Here is a 21,206-nt window from a genome sequence, read left to right as displayed (position 1 = left end):
CAGACCGTTTTTCTCAATAATCTATTGCAAAAGTGATGACTCATTTGTCTATCTTATTGACACGATTTAGAACCCTAAAAAGTCATTTTATAAATATTAATAGCTCGTTTTGTTCGCGCGTTTAAATCAGTGATGTTGTTTTTGAATTTAAATTTTATGGTAGAACTATTAGTGAGAATTTTTTTATTCAATTTTTTTGTGAGAAAAAAATACTATGGCTGAATCAGAATCATAATTTTAAACATGTAAAACAAATAAATCTTAAATATGAGAAGAATTTTCTCCGACTTTCCTTCAATAGAGTTAGTTATAGACCGTTAGGTCTGTTTAAAATGATTAAAAAATATATAGAATAAAAAGTTTTTGATATATGTCTCAATATTAAAAAATAAAGATCTTAAAAGTAAGGACTTGTGGGCCAGAGAACTCTCAATATGGGAAGCAAAGCAAGCACTAGTGAAACGTTTATTGGAAGTTCCAAGTTTCATATCGCGTGATGATATTGTATAGGTATACTTTTTATGAGAGATTCTCATTCCTAAAACATACGTATTCTTACTGGTTTTCCACAATCTACATAAACGCGTTTTGGTGAAACCAACCGAAGGAAAAAAAAAGCAAGTTGAAAGAAGTTCTTTTTTTTTTAAGGAAAAAAGTTAGAGAGAAGTTTTAAGAAAAAATAAAATAATTTGTGTTTCAGAGTGTATAAGTCTAAATTTTCATATCTTATTCTTAATAAATATTCTTTTATTTGATATTTTAAGGATAATAGTGAAAAAGTTGATTGATAAATCAACTTTACTACCACTCTACAGAACCGTATGTGAGATTTTCATCTCATACGGCTCCTCATTCAATTCTTTTGAAGTTATTGGATCCTTTTCCTTGTTCGAAAACCTCTTCTTTTCTTTCATTCCTCTAAAGAGTAACTAGGACCATTTTAGTCACGTTTTCATTCATTTAGAATCTGAATTCTTTTACTTTTTTTATTTATTTTATTATTACTTTTTCCTCTCTTTTCTATTTTTATTTTTATAATAAATTATAAATTAAAAATAAAAGATAAAAATCTTAACGTAAATACTTTCAAGAGCAATCTTTAACCAAGTTCTAAAGATTAAAAAGAAGAGGAAAAATATTAAGGTGATGTTCATTTCATTGATTCAAGTTTAGAATTTAAATTTTATTATAATAAAAAAAATTTAAAAATAGTCACATCTCACATTTTTATTATAATAAAAAATTTTAAAAAATAATCACAACTTAATTTAAATTAAAAATTTAAATTAATCAACTAAGTGGACACTACATTACCTATATAACATTGTCCAACTTAAAGCACTAACGAGACAAAACACCATAAACGAGACAAAACACGTTTGTGAACCACATGTCTTGTTGGGACGGTGCCACGGCGAACACCGGTGCCGTCCATTAGACTAGAAAATTAGATAAAAGAGAGAGAAAACTCCCAAAAATTCTCTTTTCCATTTTCCCCAACCCAATCTGATCTGAGAAACGAAAAAAGCTCCTAAATGTTGTTTTCGGAGGACATCTTGGTGGAGATTCTGAAACGGCTGCCGGCGAAGTGTCTGGTGCGATTCAGGTGCGTATCGAAGGCATGGCGGTCTCTGCTGACGAGTCGCGGCTTCGTCAGAGCGCATCTGAGGAGGATTCGATCGGAATCTCACCTAGGTATGGCTTCCAGCATAATCCTCGCCCGCTATGGCGATTCTCTTTTATCGATGGACCCACACAAGGAAGATTCTCCTCAACAAGCGGCGGAGCTCGATTTCCCCATGCTTCCGTACTTCCCGTACTACGTCAAGGGCCACTGCGACGGCCTCCTCTGCGTCGTCATGAATGACGGCGCTCAGGGATTCCTCCTCCTCTACAACCCTTCCATCAACGAGTACAGGAAGATGCCTCTCCCTCCCAATTTCCGCAGCACCAGGGAGGTTTTCGGCCTGGGGTTCGATTCATCGACTCAGGACTACAAGATCGTGCGATTCCCTTCCATGTATTGCCGCATGAAGGTCCCGAATTTCGTCCCCAAGATCGAGGTCTTCAGTCTCAAGACCAATTGCTGGAGGAAGCTTCCGGACGAGGACAGGCCGCCGTACTTCGTCGAGCACGTCTTCCAGGCCACCCACGCCAATGGCGGCCTCTACTGGCTCGCCGAGGAGGGCGATTCGCTCCGCTGCGTGATCCTCCGATTCGATCTGGCATCGGAGAAGTTCAGCATCGTGCCGCCGCCGCCCGATGAGAACAACCGGAATATCTCCTGGATTGGATCCCTGAAGGACCAGCTCTGCATGCTCCACAGCCAGAGACTGAGCGTCGTCGATGTCTGGGTTACGAGTGACGACAAGAAATGGACAAAGCTAATCAGTATTCCGAGATCGCAGGGGCCGAGCCAGTCGGTGTACAGCTCACGGTACACGCCGCTCTGTTTCACCAAGAAAGGTGAATTGCTTATGAGCGTTGGAGGAGAAGGGTTTCTTGTGTATGATCCGATGGAGAAAACTTTCAAGAACCTTGAGGTCAGAGGGGCCGAGCATCATCTGCAGGAGACGGTGATTTGTGAGAGCTTGGTTTCGCCATATTTCGGCGTTCGCAATCGCAGTCGGAGTTATCAGTCGGCGTTTGATGACGAAGAAGGATGGCTGGCGGATCCCACATCCAATAGCAGCATCAGGCAGCTGATTATGGGACTCAGGCGGGGACTTGCTTTCAAGAGTAGCCGGAGTAAGCAACGATGAGAATGAAAGAACACTCTTTTTTACCTCTTTAGCATGCGCTTGTTGTGATTTGAAAGGTATACTTTGTGATATATCTGACCCTTTTATAGAATCTGCTTGTTGCTTCGGTACTTGCCCTCGTAGAAGAAAGAATTTTTGTTGTTGTCGACTAAAAGATTCGACTGAAAGAAACAGACTTACAAACTGTTGTATATAATGTTTTCGTTTGACTTGTACAAACTTGTGTGTCTACAAATACTTTCATGTTGCGTTTAAGTGATGTTTTTGAGCCTTGCTTTGCCTTGTGTTATTCATCTTGAATAATTGCATGACTTGGGTTAGTGGTATTAAAAAGAAGTTAAAAATGAAAGTTATATCAGTTTTTATTCATTGATCATTGATATGTGCGTTTCTTTGCCCCTACTGCTTATAGGTTTCTTGATATATTTACTTACCTCAATAGGTCCAAAAAAGCTTATTAGGAAGTTGGGAGCAATTGGAAATGGCCTTCATTTGATATCTTTATTTATGTTTTTGGATTGGCATGTGCCTCTCCCATCTTAGTAGTTAATTAATTTTCCTTTTAATTACCACAACAGGGTTTTAGAAACGTTGATCCGGATACTCAGATTTATAGGTCCACTCCCACAGCAAAGAATACTAGGCATATTCCTTACACTAGCACTCAGCAACAATTTTCATGTAATTACCAGAAATTTAATTGAAATGCTCTTTTGTTTTATGAAAAAATTTGTTGAGAAGTATTTCCATGAAATTGGAGGACAAAGGCTGGAATTCGGACCTGTACTTTGTAAAACTATAATCCCCGAGTTGCAAAACTGTTCTCCTGGTCAAGTATTCGGAGAAGGGTAAATTAAAGAATAGACACTGAATGCAAAACACGAATGAAAAGAAATCTATGCAAAATGAATGGTTTGGTGAAGTTCCGAAGCCGAGTTCAATGACAATCGGGATTTCTTGACAAAATCGGGATTTCTTGCTAGAGTCTCGGACAAATCATACTTCTTCAACCTACAATTTGAAATATGACAGACTGTTGAGAGCCACATACATGTAAAAACTTAAAATTACAGAGAAAAAAGAAAGTCATTACATGAGTTTCCTTGAATATAACAGGGTTAAAAATAACCTGAGGGAGGCTCATCAACTCGAAAACAGCTTTCTTTGGTGTCAGTTCATTGTCAATAATCCGAGCAACTGCCGTTAGAACTGGCATCTTTACATTATATTTCTGGGCCAAAGCGACAACAGCTCCAGCTGTTGATACACCTTCTGCCACCTACTAAATATCATCAAATTGAGTTACACTGAAATTAGCACAATCTCAACAATGAACAGTTAGGTCCAAACTTTTCAAGCACCTGACTCATGGAACTCAAGATGTCTTCCAGTTTCTCGCCGGATCCTAGACGGACTCCGACCATTCTGTTTCTTGAAAGATTCACAAAACATGTAAGCATGATGTCTCCAGTCCCTGATAGACCAGTAATCGTCGTCGGCTTTGCTCCCATCTTCAAGAAATAAGTAGGGGGGAAAAGTTTGTGAGAAAAGAGGAACTATGGAAAGGAAATGTTTGCAATAAGCAGCACCAATCATACCAAGAACATAAACCAAAGCCAAAAATGATAACAATTTAGAGAAAACATGTTTTCTTTTTGTTACATTTTGGTTGGGAAAGGGGAAAAAAATTTATGTGGAAGATACCTTTGTTGCCAACCATCGTATTTCGGAACAACCTTGCGCAACAAGAGCCGCCATGGAATTGTTACCAAGATTCATCCCCTCCACAATTCCTGCAGCAATTGCAAGCACATTCTTAAGGGCACCTGCGATCTCCACCCCTGTGACATCACTGTGAGTTATCAGAGGTTACGAGCAGGACCAGTCGACTTAGATATATGCAGATGCTACTTTTGGCATTACATTCTAAACGATCCATGACATAAAGGAATTAGAGTACACAATTGTGCTTCCTAAATTCGCAATTTTAGAACCAAAGTTATAGAACCAATACCTTGAAGTGCTGATTCTTAGATGGTCAGAAGCTAGTAGCTGCTGAACTGCGTTTGCCAATTTCTTGTCTTTTGATGCCACCACCATTGCTGCAAAGGCCAAAAAAAGGGCAGAAGTCAGAGAAGCTAGTTAAGTATCTGGAACAACGATTCAATCGGAGGCAGTGGATTCTACAATGGAAAAGCATAATGCAACAAATCTGATGATCACCTGTTGGCAATCTGTTCATTAGTTCTAGAGCAAAAGAAGGCCCTGATAATGCAATGAAAGGCTGGCGCTGATTCTTCAATGCATGGGGAATAATCTGAGACATCATCCTCAGTGTATTTAGCTCTAAGCCCTTGCTGAGGGATATGAATGGCAAACCAGGATCAACGTGTTCTGCAATTCCAGCAAGAAAAGAAGAGCTGAACTGCAATATAACATAGACATATTCAGGTATCTGCCTCTGATCTATGCAAAATGTTGTATCAGCCGAAACAAACTAAATTAATTTTTCTGCGACTTAAACGGTATTGCCCTCTTAAGAAACAGGACTTAGATCAACATTTGACGCAACAAAAGATTCAAAATTTGGAGGCCAATCCGCCAAACCTGTACAGGGACGGCATGGAGGCAATAGTCAGCACCCAGCAAGGCAGCTTTAGCATCGCTGGTTGCAACTACATTTTGGGGTAGCTTGTGTTTGGGGAAATATTTACTGAAAATGAAGAACATAAAAACAAGATTTAGAGGAAAAATTCAAATGCACATTAAGTCTATATTTTATGATAAGATTAGGTGCTTGTGTTGTGTACCAATTACAATGGTTCTCATTGATAGACTGACAAACTTGAGGATCACGTACAAGCATGCTGACTTCCAATTCAGGCTTTCTGCCTGCAACATGGGCAGCCAATGCAGTACCAAAAGATCCACCTCCAAGCACAACAACCTAAAGAATCAAACTATTATCACTTAAAAAAAATCTAAAGTTACAAATTATACATTAAATGTACAACAAAAGTAGTACACCCGTTTATGCATTCCAGTCCACCAAAGACAATGAACAAACAAGTCCAAATGGATAAAATGTCTAAAATGAACCTTTGTAAATTTTGCTGCAATAGGAAACGCATAAGATTGGCAAAAATACAAAACGCTTTTTTTTACGATCCAAAAAAAAAAAGACCTCTGAAGAGGCTATTAATAATACCTTGTTAGTTTTCTCAAGAACGTCGGTTTTGGCCTTGGAGCGCCAGGACCTGGACCACCGAACGAGCTTCTCCCAGGCCAAGCGAACCGCCCTCCGGCGATCTCGTGTCCGTTCTGGGGAGGAGTCCGGCGCCGGTTCTTGATCTCCAAGAGAAGGGGGCGTGGCGGCGCAGCAAGGTGGGTCCGCCGAAGGGGCCGGAGAGTGGAGGCGGAGAAGAAGGGTCGGCGGTTTCTTAAAAACTCTGAGATCACGACGATATGGGTTAGAATTGGAAGGGAAGATTGGGTTTAGTGAAGATGAAGAGGGTTCCATCAAAACCGCCATTGCTGGGCAGAGAGAGAGAGAGAGAGAGTGTGTGTGTGTGTTGGGCGTTGGATGTATATCGTCAAGTGATGAAGGTCGGGGCTTTGTTTTGTTTATCTTCACATTTTTCACACTATAAGCTACTTTAAGATGTATATGCGTATCTATTCGCGTCCTTTTCAATTTTCATTTTCCATCCTGTGTTCACTCTTATCAGTGTTCACCCTTTTTTTTGCACAAAAATTATATAATAATTATCATAGTTTAGATCATATTTTCTACTATATAATTATATAGTCATTAAATTAATGATATTAAATTTAGCTATTCTTAATATATTACTGTTTTATTATTTAAATTTTCCAGAGTCTTTTTTTTTCGTCCTTTTTTTTGTCTTCCACAGTGGCCCATTGGGCTTTTGCCATCCTTTGGGGAGCTTCAAATATCACCCTTTTTCTTTTTGTCATTTACTTCATTTACACACTATTGCTAACGAGCTTCAAATGTGTGTAGACTGTAGACGGTGGGATAGGAGGTCATGGACTTTTGTTTATTTGGTATTTGAACACTGCGTCTCAAGATGGAATCATGCTAGGATTTAGGCTTAGTTTGGTATTGATTTTTCCTCTCAAAATTTAGTATTTGGTAAATCTCCTCAAAAATACTTTTTGAAGAATTTTTTAAGAATCTACAGTCAAAATCAGAAACAACCTAAAGACAACTTTAACTTTTAAATTGTGCGGGAATCAACATAGTACAATTAATGAAACTTTCATAATACCCCTAAGAAAATTTAAAATTTACAATTTTCTCAATCTAAAATTCAGACTCGTAATATAATATAAAATTGTAACAAATAATATCATAATTATATTAATAACTCTAATATTATTATTTTATCATATAATATGATATTATAAAAATATTATAATTAATTTAAAAATATGATATTATAATTATAAGATAATTACAATATATAATTATAATATGATATTGTAATTATTATTTTATAATTTATTAACAGTGTATTACACACGTTATGGTTATATAATATATTAATTATAATATATTTTTTTATATAATATAATAATGATTATATAATATAATATAATATAGTGTAATTTTAAACTATATTATAACTAAAATATTAATATTTCTTATGTAATATTATAATATGTTTTATAATATTGATATTATATTAACCATTTTAATAAGTTATATAATATGTTATTTAATAATATTTTATTGTATTATTTTAAATATAATAATAAATATACATTATATTGTAATTATATATATTATATTATAGTATAATATAATATAATCGTTATTTCAGTTTATTATTTTAATAATATTAGTATATTTTATATCATAATTATATAATAATAGTTTTATTGTATTATATTAAATATAATTATAATTATATATTATATTATAATTATATATAGTATATTATAATATAATATAATATAATCATAATTTTTAATTATCCACAACAATTTAACCTTATAATTTTTTTTCAAATTCTTAAGTACTACCAAACTAAGCCTTAGTGTTAGATTATATTAGCAATCACGATGGGCATCTTGTTTATATATAATGGACATGAATGTTTGTCCTTTTTTGTGTTTTTTTATTGAGATATACTAGAGTGTTTGTCTTAACACTTAGCTTCACAGAAAACCACTCATTTTTATTATTTATCCATCACTTATGCTAGTTAAATAAGGTTGTGCGTATAACAAACATGCAATTTTTACACGACACAATCTTCTCCCTTTCTATAATATATATAATGAACAGTGTCAGTACACTTGGTGTCCCTCATAGTAGCCTCCAATTTCCCTGGAAACCAAGGGAGCCTATAATTTTTTTATTTTTATTTATTTTTTTTAAGTGGGCCATTCATTTGTTGTTATGATATAAAACGAGAAGTTGAGAACCTAACGCGCAAACGACACGGTGTCTTTACTTGAGGCAATTGGTCAAGTTCAGTCTCGCACAAACCTCCCTTCTTCAGACTCTTTGCTTCCTCTCTGCGAAACGCAGAAAGAGAGAGCCTATACAAACGAATATTCTTTCTCTGCTTAACATCTTTCCTCGACCATTTTACAGCAATAAAAAAGCTGTACCAAGATTCGGAGATTCCCAATGGCCAAAACTCCTTTGATTCTTCCCCTAAATAAACATCAAATTTAATGACTTAAGAAATATTATGTGGTTGAGTTGAGCCTCCCTAGCGTCCACAAAGGAGACAAAATAGACAATAATCTCATCATTTTAAGGTAAGAAATCTCGAATTTTGAATTGTAATACTTTCCTCTAGATCATCATGTGGGTATTCCTAATTTTGGCATATGATTTCTGGGTTTTGGTTGGTTTAGGTGATTCTGCAGAGGAAGAGTTTGTTTACACATGGGCAAGCAACATCGCCATAGCCGCAAGAGAAAGAACAATCTTAATGGAAGAAAGACCAGCCGCGACGATAAAATCAGTTCCCGTTGTTGTTGTCCTTGTTCTGTGGTGTCGTCAATGGTGAGAGGGATCGCAAGATGCATGTTTGTGACATGTTATCCTGTGATTCAATGCTTTGGATTGGATGACCATAGGCATCGTCACCGTCACCATCATCACAAGCACTTCTTTTGACTTTTTTTTTTCAGATCTTTGTTATTGTTTTTAATTCTTGCTTTGACTTTTTGGGTTCTTGATGTGTATTGTGTATACGATAGAAGTTTGGAGCTTTGCTTCAATTGGAATTTTGATTTGCTTTTGGAATTGTACTCAAAAGGGCAAAAAGAACAAGTTTGTCAGGAGAGATTATAATGTAGAGGATCACGTTTGCTCTACATTTCATTTTTAGTTGTTGATATGTAGCTATAATTGGAAAAAAAAAATGAAAAAAGAGGTCACGTATTTGTAATCTTTGGTTCATTTTGTATTACTTTTTTTTTTTTTTTTTGCTGAAAATTTTGAATTACCTATTTGCCAGTCTTTTTTTCCTTACGAAACAAAAGTTTAGTCACAAGAATCCATAGTTCCTTGTTGAAATTTACATTTAGGTAATTGTAACTTGTGCCAATTACCTATTTGCCAGTCTCTTTTTCCATACGAAACAAAAGTTTAGTCACAAGAATCCAAAGTTCCTTGTTGAAATTTACATTTAGGTAATTGTAACTTGTACGCAACGATGACATTTGGGTTCATAATTTTCCAAATAAGCTTGTGATTTGTGACAACCAAATGAGAAAATTCAACATTGGAAAAAAAAAATAATATCATTAATTGAAACTAATAGTGATATAATTTGCTTGCTACATGTAAGAATGTGAATTTGGAGACTAACTAGCGTCTAACAAAAACAGAATTAGCAGCCGAAGCAAATTCCTATGTCATGACAAATGTTAAAAGCATTAAAATGGGGGTCTCCTCAAAAGATTTTCATCCCTCAGATTACTTCCATTTTAGCATGGAAAAATATGTTCTTTTTAGCTTCTGGAGTTCATCAAATGGCATCTCAACCTCTTAATGTCAGATTGCTTTAGGGGCTTTATCATGAACATCTGAGCTCCTTCCTCTAAGCACCTGTTCAAAAGTTTGGAAACCTTAGAATGTCCAATTTAAGAATATTCTGTCAAAGGTACGAGAAAAATCTATAAATTTTTATTTTTTAAAAAAAGAAAAAGTGAGTGAGCCAAAATTGACTATTTACTCTTTTTTTTTTTTTCAAAGAAAAAATTGACTGTTTGTTTTTATTTTTTTTCCTAATGAAGTTGACCATTTACTTGTTAATACGGGTTGGAACGTTTTCGGATGACATAATCACCACAGGAACCTCCTTCATGACTGATGATTCCTGCTTGCAAAGAGACAAAGTAATTTTCCAATTAAACCAAACAACCCTTCGGCCCTTTATTAACTAGAATAATAGTAAAAGAATCATTAAGTTTATAAGAGTGATTAATTCCTGAAAAGTATAATACCTTGATTTTCTTAAGCAAGTCGTAGCCTGTCATTCCTGGCATACAATAATCTGTAATTATCAAGTTCACCTTTGACACCTACATATAAAATACATAAAGGGTTATTTTCAAAATACGAAAAAATCTCAAGACAAAAGCTTTATTACCAAACATTTTCAAATAGGTTTTTTTTCCTCTTTTTTTCAAAAAATTTATTTTCCTAAATCAAAACAATTTGGTTTTTTACTTACATTGCCTTCCAAGGCATTGTGTCGATGATCTCCCAAGCCCAAAAACTCCAACGCCCTTGGCCCATTTTCTGCAGTTGTCACTGCACATCCATTAACAGAACACGTCAAAAGACAAAAATAAAAAATAAAAAAATAAAAAGAAAAAAGAAAAAAGAAAGAAAGAAAAAAAAATAATAAAAAAAAAAAGAACCAAAGTTTTTTTTTTATTTTTTTAATTTACCTCTGCAAGAGGAATTTTGGAGGAGTTTTTCAACAAGTTTGCGATCAATGACATTGTCGTCCACAGCCAAAACATGAGGCTGGTCCACAATATTTTCCATTAAAACCTTTGAAGAAGAAGAAGAAGAACCAGACTCCATATTTAAGAAGAAAAAAACCAACCACCCCAGTACAGAAAAAATAATCGAACTCCCTCTAGTTATAAATTACAAAGAGAGGAACAATAAAAGCTAATGACGTAACAGAAAAAAATAACCCCAACAGACGAGACAATAACAAAACGGCCTTTTGCCTACTTGCAATAAAAGAGCCGGTCACTGCACAAGGAATTAATTACACAAAAACGACGACCCAAGACCCCTTTTCTCTGACAAAAAATTTAAGCACAACACAAAAGAGAGCTCACATGAGACGTATGAGCCTTGTAATGTGGTCGTTTTTATAGAGAGAGAGAGTGTTTGATGGACTGGAAATTCTGAGAAAATTAGAGAGAGAGAGAGAGAGAATCGGAAAGATAATAAATATCAAAGTCACAGATATTTCGTGATCCTTTTTGGGGTTCCCTTTCGATTTGATTCAGTCCCTTTCGTCATTTCCCACCGTGTCATATATAATTTTCATTCACTGTTGTCATATATTATCATATATCATATATCTATATGTGTGTAATATGTACATTGTATATCTATTTTTCTTATTTGGCTTTTGTAGAGAATCAGTATCAGAATCTGAATTCCCACATCTGGCGATCCTTTCTGCTAGATATGCTCTACTTTTAGAAACCTCGTGACGCATTTAAACTCTTGCCATATACATGATCTAAAATATACCAATCATTTTTGACTCATTCACTTCACGAATTTGAGTTTTCAATTCAAGTTGAGATGTGACATTTTCTGATAACTTTTTACTGTAGAAACTTAAAATTAAAAACTTAAATCTGTGAAATGAACGAGGCCTTTATTACTTGAATTATTTTATTTTTTATTGGACGAGGAAAGCCAATAGAATTTTCGCATTCTATGTACGCGGCTTATCATTCGCCAAGAGTCAATATATTTCAATATAATTCAATAAAAATTATATATTTCAATATGAACATGATTTTTTTTTCTCTTTCCTTCTCTTTTTTTTTTTTTGGTTTGTGAAATTTTAATTAGCATTGGCAAGTGATTAACTTAATTTCTATATATGATTCTTCACAGTTGATATCGATAATATTATGTAAAGTTTTAATAGTAGAAGTAGCATATTACAAATATATATATATATATATATATATTTAAAAAAGAATCCACAATATACGAGTATTTTGATAGGTAGGTAATAATATCAAAGATTTTGGCAGACAAAGAATTATTCTTAAACATATTTTCTTCCGGTTTTACTATATGATTACTGTGAAATGATATATGTACATTATTTGATTATGATATCACGTATATTCATTATTTTGAAAGGATATATATGTGCTACATGTAACATTATTTGATTACGATACAACCTAAAAAAGGTACACTGTTAGATAGATACTCTCATTTAAACTGTTTTATTTTTGTAACATGGAAAATGCCAGATAGTTTCTATTAAAAGAAAGTGCCATTTTTTATATATATGGACAAGTATTCAATTTTTATATTTTTATAATGGTTATTCATCAAATATAAAAATTTAATGAGATGACGTCATCAAAATTTAATCTCATTAATTATCATTAAATTTTTAATCAACTACTCAACTTATTACAATTCTCAGTTCGATTTCTTATGTCTAAAGTTATAACTATTCATTAATAGATAATATTAAAGTAATTATTAGAACCATATATATATATATATATATATGTGTGTGTTTGTGTGTGTACACATTGAGAACACGTAATTTAAATGGAAGAATAAAGATCATGCACTTTTCATGTAAAGACCCATTCTCTGTGTTTGATCTCCGATTATGGAAAGTAGGCATCAAATCAGAAGCAATCGTTTGATAAGCAAAAATAAATAAATAAATAAAATACAAATATAATAATAATAATAATAAAATTGGAGCAATTGGAATAAGTCGACGATTAAAGATATGGGAAATTAATGATGTCATGGATCTCAGAGAGATAGAAACAGGAAACAGAAAGAAAAAGAAAATTTAAAAAGGTAATGGATAATATAGAGAGGGAAACAAACTGAGAGGTAGATTGTATGTCAAATCAAACTTGTCATCCAATAGTTCCAACTTCCAACGTTGCCGAAGTCAAACCTCAAAAAAAAAAAAGTGTCATGCACATTTATTCCTGAATTTACAGAGTCTTAACAACTTGTTTTCTGAAATTTTGATTTTGATAATTTATCCCTCAAATTTGTAAAATCATTACAATGTTCTTTATATTGATGTGGTTTGTTAAATTTGTGATTGAAAAGCACATTCGATACAAAAAATTCAAACAGACTAATCTCTCAATTCACTAAATCTCAATTCCATAAAGGGTAATATATGACAAAAAAATTATGAAATGGACACATTGCAATACTTTTTGCAAGTAAGGGGGTAAAGTGTGAAAAATGAGAGGTGTATGGGGTAAGTTACCAAAATCCAATAAATTAAGGGAATAAATATGTAAAATATCCAAAAAAAAAAAAAAAAGAGAGAGAGAGAGAGAAAGAGAGAGACAGAAACACCAAACATTATTTCCTAGTAAGATATCGAGAATCTGACATTGTTTTACAATCTCTTGATCCAACTGTAACAGAATCTAGTAGATATGCCATCGTCACAATTTGGCCTCGTTGTTGAAAATACGTCGGTGGGTCTAAGTAAGAATCCAAATCCTGGATGATGTGGGAGCCGATTGAAAGATTTGAAAACTCTCTGGCCGTCAAAATAGAAGTGTTATCTTTTGCCAAAAATTAGCACGTCCATTCATTTGGATTTGGACTGCGAAAATCAAGACATCAAAAGTCAACGTTGGTTTCAGAATAATCTTAGAAAAACTAATGAGAATTGTTAAGAAAATTATGGTGTTTGCATCCAAATTTCATTGGATTTCATTATTAAAAGCTTACATTTTTTTTAGGGTGGAACCCCTTAAATGTTTTTACGGGTGTAACTGTTATTTTTTATCGTTAGATTAAATTTTTAGCAGTTAGATCTATAGAGGGAGTAATTTCGTGCGACACACTGTAAATTTTTAATATGGACATGGACAAATTTAACCGTTAAAAATTTAATCCAACAGTCAAAAACAATGCTTCCACTGGTATAAGCATTTTTGGAGTTCCACCAAATAATTTACCCCTTTTTTTTTCTAAACCTTTTTATGATAAAGTATAAAATATCTTGATGGGTGTTGTATGTTCATTATCAAATCATGTTAAAACTAAATTGAAATACAAAAATATACAAATTAATGAAAACAAATTAATATATGGTGGTGTAAAATAAAAGTGTATGAGAAATGCTAACATCACTCTTTCTATCTCATTTTGTATTCGCTATTTGATACGTGGACTCTACTACTACATTTTTTGTTTAAATAATAATATATTATGTTAGTGAAGTTTACATGTCAAACTGTGAATGCAAAGAGTAACATAAAAAATGTCCCTAATATCTCTCAAAAGTCTACATATCAAGAGCCCGCTTGGTTCATGGATTAGAACCATGAGTTTAGAGCCATTTTCGATTTACGTGTGTTTTTTGTGAGAGAAAATACTGTAGCGAATCATGAACCATAATTCGAATCAGAGAACGAATCCTTCAACCAAACGGGCTCCGAAAGTTTCACATTTAATAAATATAAGATGATTAGTGGATATCCCTTTTGTTAGTGTATTCATGTCATGATTTGAATCATGGTTCGTGGTTCGCTACAGTATTTTCTCTCATAAAAAAAACACACATAAATTGAGAATAATTTTAAATTATAATTTTAAATTTATTAACCAAACATCCACTGTCTTTAAGTCCTTCCCTTAGAAGTGGGTGAGTTCTACATAATAGGATAGTAGCAGCACTTAATAATGTATCAACGAGTTGTCTTATCCTGCCATAGAGGTGGTTAATTTCAAGATAGGTGTACTTCATTTAGTTCAAGATTTTCAGTCCTCCTCCTTTAATTGGACGAGGAAGAGGGGCAATGCCATGGCGTATAATCGATATGTTTGATAGTGATTTTTAGAGTCCAAAATCAATTCTAGTCATTCACAGCTGAAATTTATATTTAGTAAAAACCATAAAAAGTTATTCTTAAAGAATTTTTAAAGAATTTACAATTAAAATCAAAAACAGTCCAAATGCAACTTTAACTTTTAGATTATGCGGCAATCACTTTAAAGTACAATTAATAAAACTTTCGTAATACTCATAATACTCCTAGAATCAATACATATATAATTACAGTTTACCAAACACCCAATTATTTTTTGCCATCGCATTATCGCTATTAATCTCCCTGCTTTCGGAGAGCTTATGGAAATCCCTAAGGATCATTATATGTTTAGTTCTTTTCTTTAATGCTATGTTCTGTTTTTTGGCACTGGTGGGGCAGCGTCCCTTTAGGTTAGCACTTGGCAACTTCTTCCTGCTTGTTCTTTGTTCAATGATAGCTTTCTTACCAAAATAATAATAATAATGTTTAGTTAGGCCATCTATGATCCACACAAACACGCAAGACCACCAAATAATCAAGGACAGTACCACTTGGTAAGGCAGTGCACCACTCAATTATCTCAAGGAAGTTCGGCCAAATTATTTCAACCCCACTTCAAAACTGGCCCCATATAAGCTTTTAGAAGCACGAAACTCCGTGCAGTTTATAACAACTAAACAAAGGCCTAACCCTTTTGCTGTTCAACTAGCTTTAGAGGCATGAAACACAAGTGATACACAATTTGAACCCGCAAAGCGAAGAGAGCCATAAAAGTTAAATACTATGCATCCTGATTCAGGTCACACATTTCGACTTGGACGGGTTGGAGTGTTAACACTGTTATATCCCACACCTAATTCATATCGATAGTAACGTTGCGTTAATTTTTTTTTTTTTTTTATAAAGGAAAACCACAAAATAACAGCATTCACGCATTTTGAACCGTCAAAAATGAAACTGCATTCTCATGGTTTATGTTGTCGTTAAAGTAGCAAATAATGCTAAAAACGTCCTCTACAGAGTGAGTTACAATACCTAGTTGTAGTTGTATGATGGAGCACTAATCTAAATGATCATTTGATGGTAGCCTTGGGAATGGAGGAAGTGCATGGCCCAGCAGATGTCATAAAGGGTATTCCTTTAAATGTGGCAACGCCCTTCTCGTCAGTAAAAAGATGCTACAACAATGAAACATCAAAACATAAGACACATCCAAAACAAAACATTAATATGGCCTGTTTGGTTCATGTGTTTCAAGTCAGTGATCTCTGTATTCTGAATTTAAATTTTGTAAAAGAACTATTGACTCTGTATTCTGAATTTAAATTTTGTAAAAGAACTATTGACGGGAACCTTTTTTATTCAAATTTTGTGACAAAAACGTACTATAGCAAAATCAGAACCATTACGGGCCTGGGTAGCTCAATTGGGTAATGCCAAGAAAATGAAAGAAAAAAAAAAAGAGTAAAATATAAACAAAAGTAAAGAAACATACAGGTGTTATCTTTTCCAACTGCTTCTTTTTTGGGTTAAGGACATCCTCAGGTTTCCCATCAATCCTAAATGAAAAATAAGTACATGTCAGATACATATAATTCTTTGTCAAAACGAAATTCAAAACAATTAAGAGGAAACATAATTAATAAAATCTACTGATGAATATGTAGACGCATGGTTTTACTTTTTAATGGTTAATTGATTTTATACTCGCATAATTGATCGTGTCTAGGAATAGCTTTATATATAAAGCTTGAGGAAGTTTTTACAAACTTACCCAGAAAACGAAACACGCTCCCCTGGTTTGGCCCCTGCCGGAGGTAGCAAAGGCTCAACAACGGTATGATCTTCATTAGAGGCACATAACACCTGAATGCACGCATTCAAACCAACCTCGTTAATTTCATATTACTTGCCAAAAGATTTGATAAATCCTCTTGCAAATTTTACATCAATCTAAGCAGGTAAATGTAAAACTATCGAGTATACAATATAATAATAATATGACTAATTCAATAAGCCAAGGAACAAGTACCAGTCCTTCTGACAACACATCACGTAGCTTCCCAGGTTTTACGTTTGTAATAAGCACAACATGACGGTTCTACAAAGAACCAGAACAAACAATCACAAAGTAAGAATTCAGGTAAAAGAAAGACTTTGTGCAACTAAATACTTCAAATGTAGCAAGAAGTCATGAAGATGCCATACTGTTAACTGCTCTGGACTGGAATACTTTGCTAAACCACTAACCACTTGCCGCAATTTAGCCTCTCCAACGTCTATCTCCTCCACAAGTAAGCTAAAATATTGTAAAACAAAAAGTCTAGCTTAAGTCTTATCTCTTCAAACAAGTAAAATTAAAAAAACATACTGAATTTGCCTCCTTCAGTAATATTATAAGATCCAGACGGTTCAGGAATTCAAGTCAAGCAACCATTTATGATCTTCTTGTCATTAGTTTAAGCTGTCAATAAGTATAGGTGCTTGAGGTAAAAGAAAGATGCGAGTTTTTTCAGAATACCTTTCAGCAGATGGATGCTTCCATGCTTTGCAAATTAATCCAACCTGTATATTCAACAAACTGACACTAGCTTCTTTGTCTTTCTCGACATTTTCTGCTTCGGTTGCTTTTTTCTTTTCTTGAGTAGCTTCCTTATTTGTGGCAGGCTTTTTCTGTGAAGTTAAATCATACCAAAAGAAAAAAGTAGTTGTCATTTTATAGGAATAGCTGCATGGGAACTTAACAGAAAATACATATGCAAACCGTCAAAAGTCAAATGGGCTTCCTAATTCCTAAACCAACCAGAGAAAATCATAGAACTTTTCAAATTATAAAGAAAATCTAAGAAATTAAATTTATCAAATGAGTATACTACTTTTATGCATAAATTTCACAACGAAACAAAAGCAGTAGTGTCAACTTTTCCAGTTTTTTCGTTCTGATGTTAGTAACCATTTTTCCAACTTCACCGCTCAACATTTTAGTCTTTGTCGGCTATATATTAGAGAATGCACATATGCATATTCGTTAGATATTTCCAATTTTCATATTCCAACAAGTCACAGACCTTCAAATCTCACACAAAAAGTGAATCCAGTTACCCCTTTACTTGGTATATTAGATACTCGCACATAGCTATAAGCTATTTTATAACTTTTCCAAAGCAATTTTTTACATTATAATTTATAACACAAGATGAGACAACATACTTTCTTTGGTACCAAACCAAGGTTTAACAACAAATATCAAATTCTTCGACATATTTACCACAGTGTCACTTTTCTTTGTCTTCACCTCTGCTTCTGGCTTATCTGCAGGTTTTGTACTTTGCACAGTTTTCTTGGCATCTGATTCTACTTCCACCTTATCGGCAGCTTTAGCTCCCAGCAACTAAAATCAAGAGAAAAATATGGAAAATCCATCAGTGAGTACATATAGCAGACAAGTACTAAATCATTAACTTTTTTATGGGATATAAATCTAGGCATGGATATTCTGGTGTACTGTGCCACATTATTCTCAAGAAAGGTCATCTTTGTATTGAATAATCATTTTATTGCATCATTGTTTTAACAGAATTTGACTTTTACCAGAACTTTTAAAAACCTCACGCCTCTTCCATTTTTATCATTACGACTCTAACTTCACATGGGCTAAATATGCGCACATGCTACAATATTCTCACTAGTATTTGCAACATCAAATATGTAAAGACTCTGAATTAAAATACAAAACAATAATGCAAAGCTTACACACTTGAGGCTCAAATTTAGCCTTCTCAACCAATATCTTCTCAAAAATATCCCCCAAATCCACCTTGTTCTGTGAAGAGAAAACGTAAAATAAAATGTAGGTCATAACCAAAAATTACTTAATTAGATCACTAGAAATGAAGGTTGTAACATGAAAAACTATGGTTTCTTAGAAGCACATATATCAAACAAGAGAAACTGGGCAGATACAAAAGACCTAATTATATGTAAAAGGGTATGTAGATAACTACAGAGAAAGTTTCTTTCACGGAACGCCATGATGATGTGGACCTACCTGGATGTAATCCACCCATCTCATTACGTGTGGTAATTTTTCCCTTTCTGAGTTTGGAAGGCCAATCTGTCAAAAAGTAACACTCAAAGTCAAATTTTTCAAGATGTGTTCTAAGGGCATCTTCATAAAATATCTTAGTGAAAACAACGGCAAAATGGCAAACTCCTGACACTTCAAAACTACTGTATCATCCAAGAGGATTTTTTTCCTATTAGAGTAAGCTCCGTGAATGGAGTTGTTAATAATCAAAGTTTCGATTTCCTTCAACATATATAAACAAGACTACTTTTGTAAAAAGAAAACAAAAGTAAGGTCAAAATGTTACCGTAATTATAATCCATAGTCTTGACAAAGAAAAAGAAGTTTCACTTGCAGCTTACCACAGAAGAATGTACCGCCGCAAACACGACAACATCAGCGTCAGATGGTTTAACCCCATCTCCCTTTAGCACAGATATTGTAGTCAGCTCCATATTTAATTCTTTAAGAGCTTCAAAGCAAGAGGCAGGATCTGTTGGAAATCTCTCTACAAATGCTACCCACTTCTTCGCCTAAACCAGAAAAACTGAATATTAACGAAAAGGTCAAAAACCTAAATTCACTCACTGATACAACTGATCAGAAGACATCAAACTTCCCACAACTAATTTTGTTTAGTTTATTACTGATACGCTCCTCACAGCTTGGCTACTCTAGTTAATTCTATATGAAATACACCCTTAAATCTAACATTCCTTAGTTCAGTAGCATCCACCAAGGCAGTGCACTTTGTCAACAAAAAAAGAAAAAAAAAAATTGCTAGTAATTAAAGGGCTTGATCTAAAAAAAAAGAAAAAAACGACTCAAATTATTTCCGTACTACCTTATCGTCAAAGTTGTACAAGCTCTTGACCTCATTCTCCGCAGCCTCAGCAGAGACATTATTCTGCAGAAACATATTGAAACTGATCAACAAAATCGCGAACCAACCACCAATGAAAGCATCATGAAATGTAAAGTTGAATTGGTACATTTCTCGGTGTATCACGTTCATTTCACAGAGAATATGTGTGTCAACATTAAACACTAAATTTTTGCATGGTGAGAAATCTACACTGAAAAAACAAAATAAAACCCAACAATATATAAAAAAAAAAAGTAACTAGAAAATGCTACACTCAATTGAATTGAGAACGATCTCTCATAACATGTTTTGCCCATTTCATTTAAACACAGTGCCATCAAACTACATTTTGAAAATCTGATTTTACAAGCAAAGTAAAAGAGACCCACCTCATGAAATCGAAAGTAATGACCCAAAAACCCGAAATTATAAAGAAATCGGAAAGGAATCTCTTACAAGGAAAAATTAAACAAAAACTGAAAAAAACCTAGTTTAAAGAAAGGTCACAAAACCAGAAGTAAAGAGAAATAACAGCTTACAGAATCCAAGGAAGCGAATTTGGAGATAGCTTTAATTAACAATTTTTGTCTGGCGCAAATGATGTCTTCTGTTGAAGCCATTTCTATCTCCAAATTTTTGTTCTCCTTGCTTGAGTTGAGATTCTCTCTTTCGCTCTTCTCGCCGAGACGCGCACACAAAGCTCGCTGCTGACCAGTAGTGACTTCCGAGAACTCAATAGGGCATTTTGCACTTTCTGGGTTTGTTTTGGGCTTTCTTCGGTAAGCCCGTCAACTATTCTCATTGGACGGGTCCGGCCTCATCAGGCCTTAATGAAATATTTGGGCCGGTGTCTATGAACCATTATCTACTTTTGCCATGTTTACATTTAGACCATCTCGTACTAATGCCAATTTTATATTTATGATATCCTAAGTTATTTTTATTTTTATTTTAATATATAATGCTATTTAAAATTGTAAATCTATTTTTTTTTATAATTATTAAGTTTTAAAAATTATAAAATTAAATTTTTATTTTTTAAAGTAATTAGAAAATGTAAAAGTTGCTATAATTATATGAAAATGTATATATTTCAATTAATAGCAATTAAATGTCAAATTTCTCATATGCTATATTTAGTGAAAAATTTACCACAAAATATAACATATGAAAAATTTGGCACAACAAATAGTACTGCATTGGAGATTTTTTTTTTGTTTTTGTTTATTTTTTTATACTCAAATACTAATTTTGTAATTGACATATCAATTATAACATTTTATTAGAGATGTTCTTAGGACGCTAGTACCGTAACCGATACAAAGTGGATCCTAACATTATGTACTAATAGAGACGGGTCTCACAGTATGGGTTCTACAAATAGAACCCACAGGGTGTCCTAAAACAGTTTTCTTGTGATGGGGGGAAA

General features: G+C 33.8%; 4 protein-coding genes and 1 long non-coding RNA gene across 7 annotated transcripts; 2 read left to right on the top strand and 3 right to left on the bottom strand.

Annotated features, from left to right (window-relative positions):
• The first annotated feature begins 1,351 nt into the window (after positions 1–1,351).
• LOC21394520 (F-box protein CPR1) lies at positions 1,352–3,015 on the top strand. The gene has a single exon (XM_010105358.2). It carries the CDS (start codon positions 1,536–1,538, stop codon positions 2,760–2,762), a length of 1,227 nt encoding a protein of 408 aa, XP_010103660.1. The 5' UTR covers positions 1,352–1,535; the 3' UTR covers positions 2,763–3,015.
• Positions 3,016–3,076: 61 nt separating this feature from the next.
• Positions 3,077–6,380, bottom strand: LOC21394519 (glycerol-3-phosphate dehydrogenase [NAD(+)] 2, chloroplastic). Its single transcript, XM_024170270.1, has 9 exons — positions 5,971–6,380; positions 5,573–5,709; positions 5,370–5,475; positions 4,986–5,187; positions 4,777–4,864; positions 4,467–4,614; positions 4,124–4,273; positions 3,892–4,041; positions 3,077–3,773 (listed from the first exon to the last, which is right to left on the bottom strand). The coding sequence occupies exons 1-9, from the start codon at positions 6,292–6,294 to the stop codon at positions 3,759–3,761; spliced, it is 1,320 nt and encodes a 439-aa protein (XP_024026038.1). The 5' UTR covers positions 6,295–6,380; the 3' UTR covers positions 3,077–3,758.
• Positions 6,381–8,240: 1,860 nt separating this feature from the next.
• Positions 8,241–9,124, top strand: LOC21394518. The gene is made up of 2 exons (XR_002902827.1): positions 8,241–8,558; positions 8,658–9,124. It is a non-coding gene; the product is annotated as an uncharacterized LOC21394518 (long non-coding RNA).
• Positions 9,125–9,588: 464 nt separating this feature from the next.
• Positions 9,589–10,953, bottom strand: LOC21394517 (two-component response regulator ARR17). The gene is made up of 5 exons (XM_010105355.2): positions 10,707–10,953; positions 10,487–10,566; positions 10,257–10,334; positions 10,059–10,129; positions 9,589–9,858 (listed from the first exon to the last, which is right to left on the bottom strand). Exons 1-5 carry the CDS (start codon positions 10,843–10,845, stop codon positions 9,762–9,764), a joined length of 465 nt encoding a protein of 154 aa, XP_010103657.1. The 5' UTR covers positions 10,846–10,953; the 3' UTR covers positions 9,589–9,761.
• Positions 10,954–13,590: 2,637 nt separating this feature from the next.
• On the bottom strand, positions 13,591–20,479 carry LOC21394516 (aminoacyl tRNA synthase complex-interacting multifunctional protein 1). 3 transcript variants are annotated; one of them, XM_024170266.1, is made up of 13 exons: positions 20,317–20,479; positions 19,757–19,819; positions 19,275–19,445; positions 18,895–18,960; positions 18,604–18,669; positions 18,115–18,237; positions 17,368–17,519; positions 17,055–17,145; positions 16,879–16,947; positions 16,621–16,712; positions 16,342–16,405; positions 15,882–16,024; positions 13,591–13,633 (listed from the first exon to the last, which is right to left on the bottom strand). In XM_024170266.1, the coding sequence occupies exons 1-12, from the start codon at positions 20,395–20,397 to the stop codon at positions 15,920–15,922; spliced, it is 1,143 nt and encodes a 380-aa protein (XP_024026034.1). In that variant the 5' UTR covers positions 20,398–20,479; the 3' UTR covers positions 13,591–13,633; positions 15,882–15,919. The 3 variants fall into 3 exon arrangements, with proteins under 3 accessions (XP_024026034.1, XP_024026033.1, XP_010103656.1); XM_024170265.1 differs by lacking the exon at positions 13,591–13,633 and adding an exon at positions 15,374–15,699; XM_010105354.2 differs by lacking the exon at positions 13,591–13,633 and having other exon boundaries at positions 15,714–16,024.
• Between the last annotated feature and the right edge of the window lie 727 nt (positions 20,480–21,206).

The sequence above is a fragment of the Morus notabilis genome, unplaced genomic scaffold, assembly GCF_000414095.1.
Source record: "Morus notabilis unplaced genomic scaffold, ASM41409v2 Scaffold813, whole genome shotgun sequence".
Taxonomy (NCBI): domain Eukaryota; kingdom Viridiplantae; phylum Streptophyta; class Magnoliopsida; order Rosales; family Moraceae; genus Morus; species Morus notabilis.
This window is presented reverse-complemented; position numbering and strand designations above follow the sequence as displayed.

Coding starts and splice junctions, on each gene's coding strand:
- LOC21394520 (XM_010105358.2), top strand. CDS start 1,536: ATGTTGTTTTCGGAGGACATCTTGGTGGAGATTCTGAAACGGCTGCCG.
- LOC21394519 (XM_024170270.1), bottom strand. CDS start 6,294: ATGGCGGTTTTGATGGAACCCTCTTCATCTTCACTAAACCCAATCTTC. Junction 4,615..4,776: donor CTAAGAATCAGCACTTCAAG/GTATTGGTTCTA, acceptor GATAACTCACAG/TGATGTCACAGGGGTGGAGA. Junction 4,042..4,123: donor TCTTGAGTTCCATGAGTCAG/GTGCTTGAAAAG, acceptor GATATTTAGTAG/GTGGCAGAAGGTGTATCAAC.
- LOC21394517 (XM_010105355.2), bottom strand. CDS start 10,845: ATGGAGTCTGGTTCTTCTTCTTCTTCTTCAAAGGTTTTAATGGAAAAT. Junction 10,567..10,706: donor CCAAAATTCCTCTTGCAGAG/GTAAATTAAAAA, acceptor ATGGATGTGCAG/TGACAACTGCAGAAAATGGG. Junction 9,859..10,058: donor GTTCCAACCCGTATTAACAA/GTAAATGGTCAA, acceptor ACTTTTGAACAG/GTGCTTAGAGGAAGGAGCTC.
- LOC21394516 (XM_024170266.1), bottom strand. CDS start 20,397: ATGGCTTCAACAGAAGACATCATTTGCGCCAGACAAAAATTGTTAATT. Junction 19,446..19,756: donor TGTACAACTTTGACGATAAG/GTAGTACGGAAA, acceptor TTTCTGGTTTAG/GCGAAGAAGTGGGTAGCATT. Junction 18,961..19,274: donor CGGCGGTACATTCTTCTGTG/GTAAGCTGCAAG, acceptor ACTTTTTGACAG/ATTGGCCTTCCAAACTCAGA.